Source organism: Melanostigma gelatinosum (assembly GCF_949748355.1).
Source record: "Melanostigma gelatinosum genome assembly, chromosome: 8".
NCBI classification, from domain to species: domain Eukaryota; kingdom Metazoa; phylum Chordata; class Actinopteri; order Perciformes; family Zoarcidae; genus Melanostigma; species Melanostigma gelatinosum.
Genome location: NC_136641.1, coordinates 8,107,461 through 8,120,181, shown reverse-complemented (window position 1 = coordinate 8,120,181; position 12,721 = coordinate 8,107,461). Strand labels below are relative to the sequence as shown.

The 12,721-nt window shown below is 43.8% G+C and overlaps 1 protein-coding gene across 1 annotated transcript; it reads left to right on the top strand.

Moving 5' to 3' along the window:
• Nucleotides 1-2,469: 2,469 nt before the first annotated feature.
• nr1h5 (nuclear receptor subfamily 1, group H, member 5) lies at nucleotides 2,470-10,708 on the top strand (the record flags this gene model as incomplete). Its single annotated transcript, XM_079273045.1, has 10 exons — nucleotides 2,470-2,566; nucleotides 6,423-6,821; nucleotides 6,930-7,070; nucleotides 7,176-7,300; nucleotides 8,909-9,007; nucleotides 9,100-9,196; nucleotides 9,628-9,744; nucleotides 9,843-9,932; nucleotides 10,055-10,168; nucleotides 10,506-10,708. 10 exons carry the CDS (start codon nucleotides 2,470-2,472, stop codon nucleotides 10,706-10,708), a joined length of 1,482 nt encoding a protein of 493 aa, XP_079129171.1.
• Nucleotides 10,709-12,721: the final 2,013 nt, after the last annotated feature.

Sequence of the window (12,721 nt, the reverse complement as noted above, 5' to 3'; positions counted from 1 at the left end):
CAGGGAACACGCCAGAACTATCCAAAGTCCCCCCCCCCCCCATCCACACTCTCCCTCTTCTTTCGTGATTCTCGTCTCCCATGGGGCGAGCCCTCGTCGTCAGGCCCGTGTCCAACAATGTGTCCAACAGTGTGACACCTCCTGAAGATCCATGGCGACATTTGCACGCTCTCCGGTGTTGTCCCCATCGTTCAGTGTCACTCTGAGCACTGCTGCTGCCTCAGAGGTCAGAGACAGTTGGAGGAATGGCTGATGCTTGTTTTGCCATGACACACTGATGTTAATGGAGGAAAACACAACAGACCACCTCTTCGTTTGCAATGGAGTCATGCGTCTCTCTAGATTATTGTAGTAATGTCGAGGAAATGATGCCTGAGTGAAGATCAAACAAGTTGGCTTGAATTAGAATAAAGTGAGTTTATCAACAACTACTTGGCATGACATTTAGTAGAAACGTTCAAGGTTCCCAGTGGATAAATCCGACTGACTTTCGTGATCCCCTGACTTTTCTTCTCGCCCCACCGCGAGGTTGACGTTTGTGGGTTTAAGTCAAATATCTCAACAACTAATGGATAGATTGCCATGAAACTGGGATGAGTTGTAAGAACTTTGGTGGTCCGCTGACTTTCCCTCTATAGTATCCTCAACAGGTCAGATAATTAAATTGCCCAATAATCCAGGCAAAACTCATCAGCCTCAGCTGTACTATTTAGTGCTAATTAGAGAATGTTAGCATCAAAGATGGAGAAGATTATATATACCTGCTCAACTAAAGCGTGTTAATATTTTCATTGTTAGCATGTTTGGCTATCAAGCCGAGGTTAACATTCAGCTCAAATCACTGCCGTATACAGTATATAGACAAGACAGAAATATTGTATTGTAGAATTACAATATGGAGAAACAGAATGACAATATCATATCAATGAAGTATATTTCAATGCTTCTATGACGCTGTTCTCCGTGACCTTTATCGAACCATAAAACCTTCAAAGTAATACTATCAACGTAGTTATTAGTCTCATGTTTTCACCATTTAAAGGCTTGTGGTGTTGAATGCAACTCTTTCTGGCAGTTGGACTGTTATTGTAGGTCTATGATATTCATTTGTGCTCTATTAGTTTGTGGTTTTCCCTTGAGTACAATTTATCTCAAAACTGTTTGTCATCGTGGACTGTGGTCACATGTGTACAGATTTACCCTTTGGACACAATCTTCAAAGGAAAGTCACTGTGTAGCTGGCGCCCAAATTCCTGTGTCATTTGCCACTGAGATCGATGGCGATCGCTCCAGTGAGCATGACTGACAAACCCTCTGCTATCCACCAATCAGTCCTGGTTCCCATAATGAGCCAGTGAGAGGGATGGTGTGCGGGTGGGAGGACGGCGTTAATCCTCAGTAAGCATGCTGCATGTCAAACGGCCATGCTCAGAGATTTACAGGCCAGTGTTGAGGTCACTCCTCTGTCTCCACTGGGCGGTTCAGGCCTCGTCTCATTTTGCTCTGCCCCGGCCTGGTTAACTGTCTGTGGGGGAGGAGGAGGTCCCAGAGCCCCTTTAAATCTAACTGCTGTCCAATATTAACTGCAGCACAAACAGAACAGCGGTAAACAAAAGCAAAGTAAACACACTCCCAAAGGCTTGGAGGACAAACATGGACGGACGGACAGACAGACAAACACACATTCAGTGCAGCAAGCTTCACAAGTAGTATTTCGTCCACGAAAAAAGTTGTAACAATTGATTTAATGATGGTAATTACTTTATTCGACTCATCAGATTAAACTGAGGGAAAAACATTAATTTTTGTGAGCCCAGCTGTTGCACTCTGGGATACATCCATTCAGGCCAAACCTCAACACACACACACACACACACACCCCCCCCCCCCCCACACACACACACACACACACACACACACACATTCAATTTTCTAATTTCAATTCAATTGAATTTATTTAGTAAAGCCCAAAATCCCAAATTTGCCTCAGAGGGCTTTACAATCTGTACACATACGGTACACTCAATGGGTGTTGGGTGTCCTTCACTCTGTGGGATAAAGTCTCCATCTTTCCCTCCATCCATCCCTCCCTGCCGTCGATCTGTGGAGTCCCCGGCCAGGTCCAGCTGTTTGGACCCCAGTCACATCCCTGTCCTTCCTGGGTGTCCCCACTTTCCCTTTCGTCTATCCCCCGGGGACGATTAAGACCTCCTCCAGCACATCATCCACCACAGACCAAGAGCCAGCTGCACTCGTCCTCTGTTTTTTAAAAATAGGCTGGGATATCAGCCTCTACAGCTAAGAGACCTGGGGATAGAGGAATGTCTCCGCACTTCCCAGATCCTTCATATCTTTGTGAATCCTCTGAGTAATTGTCTGTGTGTGTGTTTATGTCTTTGCAAGTGTGTGTGTGTGTGTGTGTGAAGATAGATCCCGTATTACTAGCTGGAGAGAGGATTTTCTGTCCAGATGAGAGAGTGGACTGAGTTGGAGATGAGCTTTTCGGCAGGGGGGTTCTTCTCTGCCTCGGATGGTTACTGCTCAACGGAGCAGCTCCAGTATTACGGTGAGTCCACACTGACACGTCTCTTCTGACTTTCCTTTCTTTATATCTTTTCTTATGATAATAGATAAAACACTGAAGATAGAATGAATGATGTCTTAGTTAGACTGTTGAAAATTGATACCAATACATTTAAACCAGGAAGAGGAAAGACTCGCTATTCAGACACGCGTGTCAGTGTCTTATGTGATTTGAATGTGTGGAGATATTTTAGTTGCAAAGTATTTCCAGTGTTATCAGTCAATGGTAAATGTATTCAAATGAGGTGGTTTAGCGTTATTGGTTCCTGGTTTATTTCCACTGTTGTAAAGAGTTTCTTCACCCAAATTAGGAAAACAAATTGTCTCACTGACTGCAGATGGTTTCGGTTGAATTTCTTCACGTTTTAGATATTCACTTCTAAGATTTCAGACTCCATCCCAATACAATTGATGGAATAAAGAAAACGATATATTTATATATAAATATATAATAAATGCATTTCCTTTGTGGTGCCTTCAGCTTTGACAATATAGATCCTATCAGTGTTCAGAAAGAAAGCATGTTTGTTTTCTGTAATATGGGTGAATTGACCCTCTGAAGTGACACCAAAATGTAAGGGAGCTCTGGAGGACAGGCCCTCTAGACTGCTGTCACACCAAATAAAGTCTACTCAAGTTTATTTATGCACTATTTGTGACCCTTTTCATTGTATAATACATTTAACAACATCCCATATTCATCACTGGTGTTTAACAAAAGTTATGTATGCTTCCTTTAAAGGTGCTAAATTTGAAATTCAGTGCATTAATATAGCAGCAAACAACTAATAACGTAGTAATGTCCACCTGAGCAGCGACTGAAGTCACTCTTCCTCTCTGTGTGTTGCAATCCGACTTTCTGCTTTGTTTACATGGCCGCCGGTGCATTTCAGTGCATGTGATTCTCTCTGTTGCGCCCCGCGAGCTGGCTAACTGCACTCTTTGCACTGCTTTGCACTGCACTCATATGTCGGTTACAACTGAAAACAATGTCAAGGCCCACGGTGTCGTCAGGGAAGAGTAGCACTATTCCATTGTTATCTTTAAGCGCTCATCCTGTTCAGGGCCGCGGGGGGCTGGAGCCGATCACAGCTGGGCGAAGGCAGGGTACATCCTGGACAGGTCGCCAGGTCTGACACATAGAGACAGACACACACCTACGGGCAATTTAGAGTCATCCGTTTACCTTAGCTGCAGTTCTTTGGACTGTGGGAGGAAGCCGGAGAACCCACGCTTCCACACAGAAGGCCCGGCCAGCCCGGGTATCAAACCCTATAGAGGGGCCACCACCCCACCGTGCAGCCCAACCCTGCTGGCTCAGTCAGCACTCATACTGTTCTTTGCACTGTTTGTGCTGTGAGCATGTTAGCTGCTAGCCACTCTTTTGTTGAGGGCCGTGAGCAGGCAATAGATATGCTCTGAATTCCGTATTGTGCGCCTTTGAGTAAGTGGATAACTCATGCATTATATTGTTATAAAACAAGGATGTGACTGAACTTTCACAGTTGATGAATGAAATGAGCGTTTATTCACCGCCTCTGAGAACTCGCGGACGTGAGAAAAATAGTTCTTGAGGAGTTTCAGCCGGCTCGATGCATTCACAGCACGCAGGGAGGCTGAGTGTGCATCGGAGGATCTATTTATACTGACGTGTATCATCAACAAATTCCCCCTGTTGTCTCCCCTCCTGCCCTCAGGAGCAGGGAGAGGAGGACGGTGGAGGCACAGCTATGTTGCTGGGGTTGTTTGGCTCCCTAGTGCGGGGGATGGAAGGGAGGCTGAGGAGTGTTTAGACAGTGTTCAAATGGTTTACAAACACACAGCGCTGTCACATGCAGAGAAAGCCCCCCCCCCCCCCCATCGCCGCCACAGTCTGGTGAAGACAGGAAACATCTGGAGAGAGAACGAAAGAGGACAAAAGGATGGAGTGAGGACGGGTTAATAAGTGATGATTCTGATATTTACTCAATCAACTTAATACACCAGTTTTCGACATCTACTTTGTCATTTGTCATGAAAACCTCCGGGAAATGTCTGGGGTCCAAAAGGTTGAAGACTGATGACTGATAAATAGTCGCAGTGGCAAAGTATTAAAAGTAGCAGACCGTACCATTCCCTTTGGACTTGGATGGATCAGAGAGTGCAGGGCCGGCTGTGTCCTCAACACGGAGGTAGAACAAGTCTTGGAGAAAGTGAGAGGGAGAAATGTTCCAGTTCATTAAAGGTGATGAGGTGATGAGCAGGTGACATGAGAAGTGTATTTTGTGAGAATGCTGTGACTTCAGGATAAGAAGATTGATACCACTTTCTTATATTTACCATGTGGCACTGATCCTCTCAACTAACTAACGAAGACACATTTTCCATATAATCCGATTGTTTTTAGCCCCCATCTTCATGCAACGTGTTTTGCCCTTTAAATTTCCATCTCCAGCAGTCCCGAGACTCCTGACAGCTGGGTGGGCTCTACGTTTCATCAGCGCATAAAAGATCCCACAGCAGTCCCAGTCGTGCTGGTCCAGCTGTTATTTCAGAGGCTGCCAGTGGTCACACATGTTTTCTCAAAGGAGACGGGACTTGCAAAACACAAGCTGCCGATACACGCTCAGAGACGTCTCAGCCCGTCACAACACGGCCATTACAGACTGAATGAGGCATCCAGAAACATCCTTGATGGCACTGGGAGCTCTCAGCTGCATCCTGTTTCAGCAAATTCACAAGGCCTCAAGCTCATCTTTTTATTATGTCCCCCAAGAACCATAAAAGCAGTCACACGAGTCACGTAAGACCACATTCCTATGACGCTCTTTGACTTTGCAACAGCCTAATAGTGTTCCTATAATGGTCATTCGTGTTTCTGTTCTTGCACTTGTTCAAGAAATTGTCCTTTTTTTATCTGTTGTGCAGATGTGTGTGCGTGTGCATGTGAGTGTGTGTGTGTGTGTGTGTGGATGCCATGTCAACAGGGAAATCAACAGCCAGGTTTCTCATGTAAAAAATCACAACCCAAGATAAGACTCAAAACCAGGATACTAATGTACATGTTAACACATTCATCCTTAAAGGATACATTCTAGTCAATTTACTCTATTTATCTCATTGTCAGCCAGTCACAAATAAACTGTTTTATATTTTCAAAAAGCTCAGTCTTTTTCGAAAACTGCTGGTCACTGTAGTTTTTAGACAATGTTACTCAAACAGGAGTAAATAGGGCATTTGTTGGGGACTATTTTTAACTGTGGATGAATACACGTTTGGTGCTCCAGTATTTTGGGCAGCAGGGTGAATATGTGAGATTGACAGTGCCCATGTTCAACGTAATGAAGGACAGTGTCACCCGGTGCAACAGTGTGACACATTGATGTGCTTCTAGTTTTGGACAACAATGGAGAACAGAGGAGTACGATATGTCAGGCTTAAGCCACACAGACAGTACTTGGTGGTACGTGTCTCTCTATGAGGTTTGTTGACAGTGATAAAACATATAGAATATCAGCCATATCCTAAACAAATTGGATGTCAGTTACAGGCAGAAAAAAGGCAGTTTGATTTGATAGAATGGGCAGAAAGTCAGCACCAGTGAGGATGCACTGTTTGCCAGGAAGTGGAAAGGAAGTTCCAAGAAGTGAACAGTTTTCTAAGAAGTTCAAATTCAGTTGTCATGCGTCACATCAATAAAATAAATAAATGCCTTAATACTCTTGCTCCAATCCTTTTCCTTCTGGATCTATTGTCAAGGAAAACACAGTTCACTCATTTGTTTTTAAACTTACATCTCTGACCCCCAAAACAATTATTATACATTTTTTCCCCTGGACTTCCACCCTTTTCTATTCCAGACATGCTGGCTGACCCTCTGGGCTACCCCCTACAGGACCCTGACCTTCAGCTGCTCCCTTGCAGCCAACAACAGTACAGCCCCGCCAACCTGCCCTTCTCCCTCTATGGCTCTCCACCCTCCTCCACCTCCTCTCCATCCTCATCCTCCTCCTCTTCGCAGCCCTGCCATCCTTCGTACCACTACAGCCCTCATTGCCTGGAGGCCCCCTGTGATCCCAGCCTTGAGCCCCACTGCGGGGTCCAGGCTCAGGGGCTCGGAGTGGTAGGACTGCCCCTGGGGCGGAGGACACGGGTGGTGTCGGGTGCAAAGAGCAGGGGTCAGGAAGAGCTGTGTGTGGTGTGTGGAGATAAAGCGTCAGGGTATCACTACAACGCTCTTACCTGTGAGGGATGCAAAGGTATTTCTCCCTTTCCAATGATTTTCTCCATCGCTGTATGTACAAGCTAATCTAGAGAGGATATATTTCAGCCTCACCTGGTCCTTCTTTCTGCTTCTCTACTTGTAGGTTTCTTTAGGCGTAGTGTGACTAAAAAGGCGGTGTATCACTGTAAGAGTGGCGGTGGCTGCGAGATGGACATGTACATGAGGAGGAAGTGCCAAGATTGTCGGCTGAGGAAGTGCCGTGCTGTGGGAATGCTGGCCGAGTGTACGTGACCTCTACTGTGATTTCACTTAAAAGTATCCAATGGAGTATTCAATACCGACTTAAACAATGTGCATTTCACTGATCTAATGCATCATTGTTTTTCAGGCCTTCTGACAGAGGTGCAGTGCCAGTCCAAACGACTGAGGAAAGGTTGTAAAGTCAGAGGACATAAGGAAGAGGAGAACCCATACAGCAAGAGGGTCATCTCTACCAGCAGGCTACCGGGGCAGGTAATAGAAAGCAGGGCCGATCAATGGCGGTTTGTTAGCCGTGCCAGTGGCATTGCGATAGCGCTGTTGGTCTGTAGATTGAGCCATTCTGGCCTAGACTGAAATATCTCAACAGCTGTTTCGTGGATTGCCATTACATGTTGATGACATTCATGGTCCCCAGAGGATGAATCCTACTAACTTTGCCGATATCTTGACTTTTCCTCTTGTGCCACCTGTACTTTGTATGTAGTGCCAATTGACCCTTCACTAAGCCCGCTCGGTCAAGCAGTCAGAACCACCATGGAGTCCACTCTATCACTAACTGCACTCCCTGAAGGATTATTGTCTAATATTTTGAAAAACAAAAAAGTGATTTCGGAGAGAAGCAGGTGGAAGGGTCTACTCCACAGTATCTGTCTAAAGGATGTCAAGCTGACCCAGCAGTGAAAACAGGTTAAAAATATGAAGATAGAAGCGAAATCCTACACATTACAGCAGGGGTCTCAAGCTCAATCTGGCTCGGGGCCACTGCTGGTATTGCCATGTCATAGGAGGGCCACTTTAACTTGCAAGTACTACAAGAAAGTACTACAAGAAAGTGCAATATTTTTGAAAATGAGCTTTTTTATTTCCATTTCTAGCATATTTCCATCAGACTTAACAAAAACATACAAACAGCAGCTTTTATATTTTTTATATTATAGGTTTTCCTTACATTATTCTAAATTTCTTATTGAAACATTGCACTGAACCAACAGATGCAATCCCTGAATACATTTGTACTTTATTCTATTTCCTGCCAGACAGCAGGCAGGGCTTTTTTGCCCTGATGGAGGTCAAAGTTGAAACCCTGAGTACAGCTTCAAGATGGGCATAACTAATCCTGGACCTGAACTTGCATTTGTTAAAGTTCAGAGTCGAGACAAGTTTCTCACACAGATACGTGCTTTCAAAAAGGCACAAAAGGCTTTGGACTGTTCTCCGTGTTTCGTTGAGTAACGACGCTTGAGATTGTATTCCTTTAAAACAGAATTCTTATCAGGCAAAGTAGCATTTCTATTAAACTCCACAAAGAATACTGCAATGTCCATCCTTCTTGAAATTGTCTGTGTTCATCATCCACTTTCCTTTTTCGGTTTGGAAAGAGACATCTTCGTTGTTCGCGGCCAAACAACTAATAAAAAGCCCCGTGTAAACTGCTCTTATCCAAAACTGCCCGGTCATGTGCGGCCACCTTGACCTTTGCCATTATTTTATGCCAAACACGAATGTCATTGTATAATATGTTACAAAAATGTCATAAAACATGTCACTGAAAAGTCCTAGCAGAATATGTCATACCAAATGTCATAGTATAGTAATAACGTAAAATGATGTCGTAGTATATGCCATAGAATGTGATGAAAAAGTCATGAAAAGTCATAGTTTGTCAAACAAAAATGTCAGTCATAGTACAAATGATGTCATTGAACTATTATATATTGTGTCACAAAAAATGTAAAAAGTCATCGTATAGTTGTCATAAAAACATCATCGGGTACTTTCTATCTCGTAGTTGTTACATGAGGAAGTTACATCATCATCCTTGTACTGGTTTAACCAGATGTTAACTTCCATCTACCTCAGGCTTTGTCTGCCAGTTTAACCCGAGAACAGAAGTACATGGTGGACAGGATGGTGGAGGCCCATCAACTGTACAAAGCACAGGACAGCAACCACTGCAGGGTAGGTCACAGTGTGGAAACATCGGCTCTTTTTTCCAAAAAACAGTTCCATCTTTACATTGCCCTCATGGTTTCCTGTGTATGTCTGCTCAGTTGCTTGAGTGGTCGTGTATAGATGAAGGGGAAGGCATGTCTGATGTTGCGTCACCCCAACTGCAACGACTGCTACAGTTTGCCAGGACAGTGCCAGGTAAGACTGATGGGAACTTGTGAATGAGATCAAAGAGAGGGGGATTCAAATGGTTTGTCCCATATGTGATACATGATAATACCACTTATACATAAAGACTTCAACGACACACTTGTTGGCATACTTCCCTTGGGACATGTTGTAATTGGTTTCCAAAGACAAATGGCATAATGATTACAACAAAAAAACTACAAGATGAATAGTCGAGTAGAATAAAGGACGCAGAACTACAATATGATATAGATGTACGTACCGCCGTCCATCGTCACACCATTGTGTCTAGCGAGTGATGATGAGGCATACCAGGGAGTAAATACAAAATAGAACTTCATCAAATTCTGTGACATAACCTAGCTGTCACTCAAAGAACATCATGAAAAATCAAATAAAGATAACATATATCCAAACAAATAACAATGTTCCCCTCACAGGCTTTGACCTCCTGGATTTTTCTGACCAGAGCTCTCTCTTGTCCGCCTCTTCGCTGGAGGTCATGTTCCTGCTCTCAGCACAGCAGTTCTCCCACGACCCAACAAGCCCCAGTCCAGGTGAATAAACCGACACACACACTTTCAATGGTCGTACTCGCATTCTAGTTGAGTTTGATATTTAGTTTGAGTCATACTTTGTTTTTCTCTCGTATCAGCCCTGCAGGTTTTCAGTATGTCAACACATAACTGGTTGAGAAACGTAGAGTCAAAGGAAAACATCCACAGTAGGCCGCTGGTCAATTCAGGTGAATCCAGAGACACAGTCACTCCCAAAATATCAAACGTTTCACAGGCTGTGGGAAAAAAAGCAATTCACGGTATTCCTAAAAAAAAAAATGAACAATTTCCTATTTGCTGGTGTGAACAGGAGGCAGCGAGGATCTCTTTGGGCCGGTGCTCAACTTCTTCCACAGCATGGCAACGCTGCAGGTGACGGAGGCAGAATACACCCTGCTCACTGCGACAGCTCTGCTCTGCTCAGGTCAGACACCAGGAACCTGTACGCTTGGTTAGAAATAAGAAAACAGCTTTCAATTGAAGACACAGAAATGCTCCATTCCTCTGTAAATAATCAGTATATAAACCCATCTGGAGCTCTTCAGCAGGGTTTAATGGTAAAATGACGCCTCTGAAGGATTCACTTATAGTCTGTGTCAAAGGGTCCCACTTGATCAAGGCTAAGAATGGCTCTGTAACTTACCTGCTCTGTAGCAGGGGTTTTCATCGTCTGACACCTGCATCAAACAGTAATTTTCAATGTTTGGATACAAACACAAACAGACAGATCCAGGCTCTCTCTCTGCGTCCCTGTTCTACAGACCGTGCGTCCCTGCAGGCAGCCAGCTGCGTTGAGAAAATGCAGGAACTGATCCTGGACCTGCTGTCCAGGGTGTGCGGGGCCCAGGCTGGAGCTGCGCGAGGGGGACCGCAGAGGTTTGGTCGCCTGCTGGGTAGACTGACAGAGCTCCGAACGCTTCGTCACAACTACCTCCTCCTGACAAGACAGCAGCCCGGACACTGACACAAGAGGACACACCACCAATGGTGAAAACTACCACTATCACGTCGGGGGAGTTTCATGTTTGAATTGAAGGACGAGATGATCCGGTACGAGCTGAGAAGCGTTGGATTCTTTGGTCTCACACACACCAGTCTTCCACCATGTTAACTTCAGTTCATTCAGTACTGCGGTCATTATTGAACTTTAGCTTATGATGGGACTGAAATGTGTTTGTGGATTGCTGTAATTTGTTTGGACAAAATATATTTGATCAGCCTTTTTTTAAATAACTGTTGTACACAGCTAACATTTACAATACTTTTCACTATGCCGAATATTGTTAAAAATAAAAATGAAACGCAGCCTGTGTGCTAGCTGGAGTTCATCAGTGTAAAAGGTGGACGTCACTTTCACCACACCGGTTAGCTGTTTTAAGCCGATGGTCTGAATACTTGATGTAAAGCATTTAAATATTTTTCAAGTGAACAAATTAATACTAGAATGAAAATTGATATTACCTTTGATTTAAAAAAACAACATAAAACTGCAGTTTCCCAAAATGTTTTTAATGTTCAAAATGTGGAAATTCTATTGAGACTAAATACTTCTTAAATACATACAGGTACAAGCATAAGGTATATTTTTCTCATTTGATAAAATTGGAGCTCTCGACAATAAATTGGATATTCAACAGTGAATGATGGCAGTTTGGTCTTGTGTGGAGTCCAAACAAAACTAAATGTTTATTAAACCCTCACTTCATTTGTTTTAAATATGATTTAATACTCAACTTCATCCAAAATAACGATATTTCTACAGTCCAAAAAGAGATCAAAGAATACAAATATAAAGAACAATTAGCTCATTGTGCTGTACCGGCTACTGTATTAGGCACACATGTTCAATTTGCTTGTTAACACAAATAGCTAATCAGCCAATCTACATGGCAGCAACTCAATGCATCTAGACGTGGTGAAGAGGACTGGCTGAAGTTCAACCCGAGCATCAGAATGGGGAAGAAAGGGGATTGAAGTGATTTTGAACGTGGCATGGTTGTTGGTGGGGGCTGGTCTGAGTATTTCAAAAACTGCTGATCTACAGGGATTTTCACGCACAACCGTCTCTAGGGTTTACAGAGAATGGCCTGAAGAAGAGAAGATATCCAGTGAGCGGCAGTTGTGTGGATGAAAATGCCTCATTGATGTCAGAGGTCAGAGGAGAATGGGCAGCGTGGGTCGAGATGACAGAAAGGCAGCCGACAAATCTGCAGCAACTGCATGATGCTATCAGCTCAATATGGACCATAATCTCTGAGTAATGTTTGCAACACCTTGTTGAATCTATGCTACGAAGAATTAAGGCAAAAGGGGTCCAACCCGGTACTAGCAAGGTGTACCCAATAAAGTGGACGGTGGACTCACCTGGACAGACTTGCGGATGCTGGACTGGCGGCCTGATGCGACCTCCCATTGTGCGCAGCTCGTCCGCTGAGTCTTTTGCACTCAAGGGTGTCACCTTGTCATGTGGAAGCCGCTGCCTCGAGTACTAAAGATAGAGGTTGAAGATAACTGCTTTAGACCGGTTTGAGTGATTCAGACCTACAATGCCTATTAAAAGTATTCACCCCCCCCCTTGGATGTTTTCCCCTTTTGTTGCTTTTATACATGAAATCACGGTCAGTATAATTTGGCTTTTGTTGACAAGAATTTGCAAAAAAAAGCTTCTTTCATGTCAAAGTGAAAACAGATTTTTACAAACTGTGAATTAATTAAAAATATATAATGTAAAATAAGTGTTTGCATAAATAGTCACCCCCTTTAACGTGACTGACCTAATTCAACAGAGGTCCAGCAAGTTGATGCCAGCAGTGTCACAAGTAGTGAAATGGAGATGACCTGAGTGCAGTTGATGTGTGTCATGTGATTGTAGTATAAAAACAGCTGTCTGGGAGGTCCAGTCTCTGGTTCATCAGTATTCCTGCTACAATTGCAACATGAAGACAAAACAACACTCCAAGCAACTCAGAGAAAATAT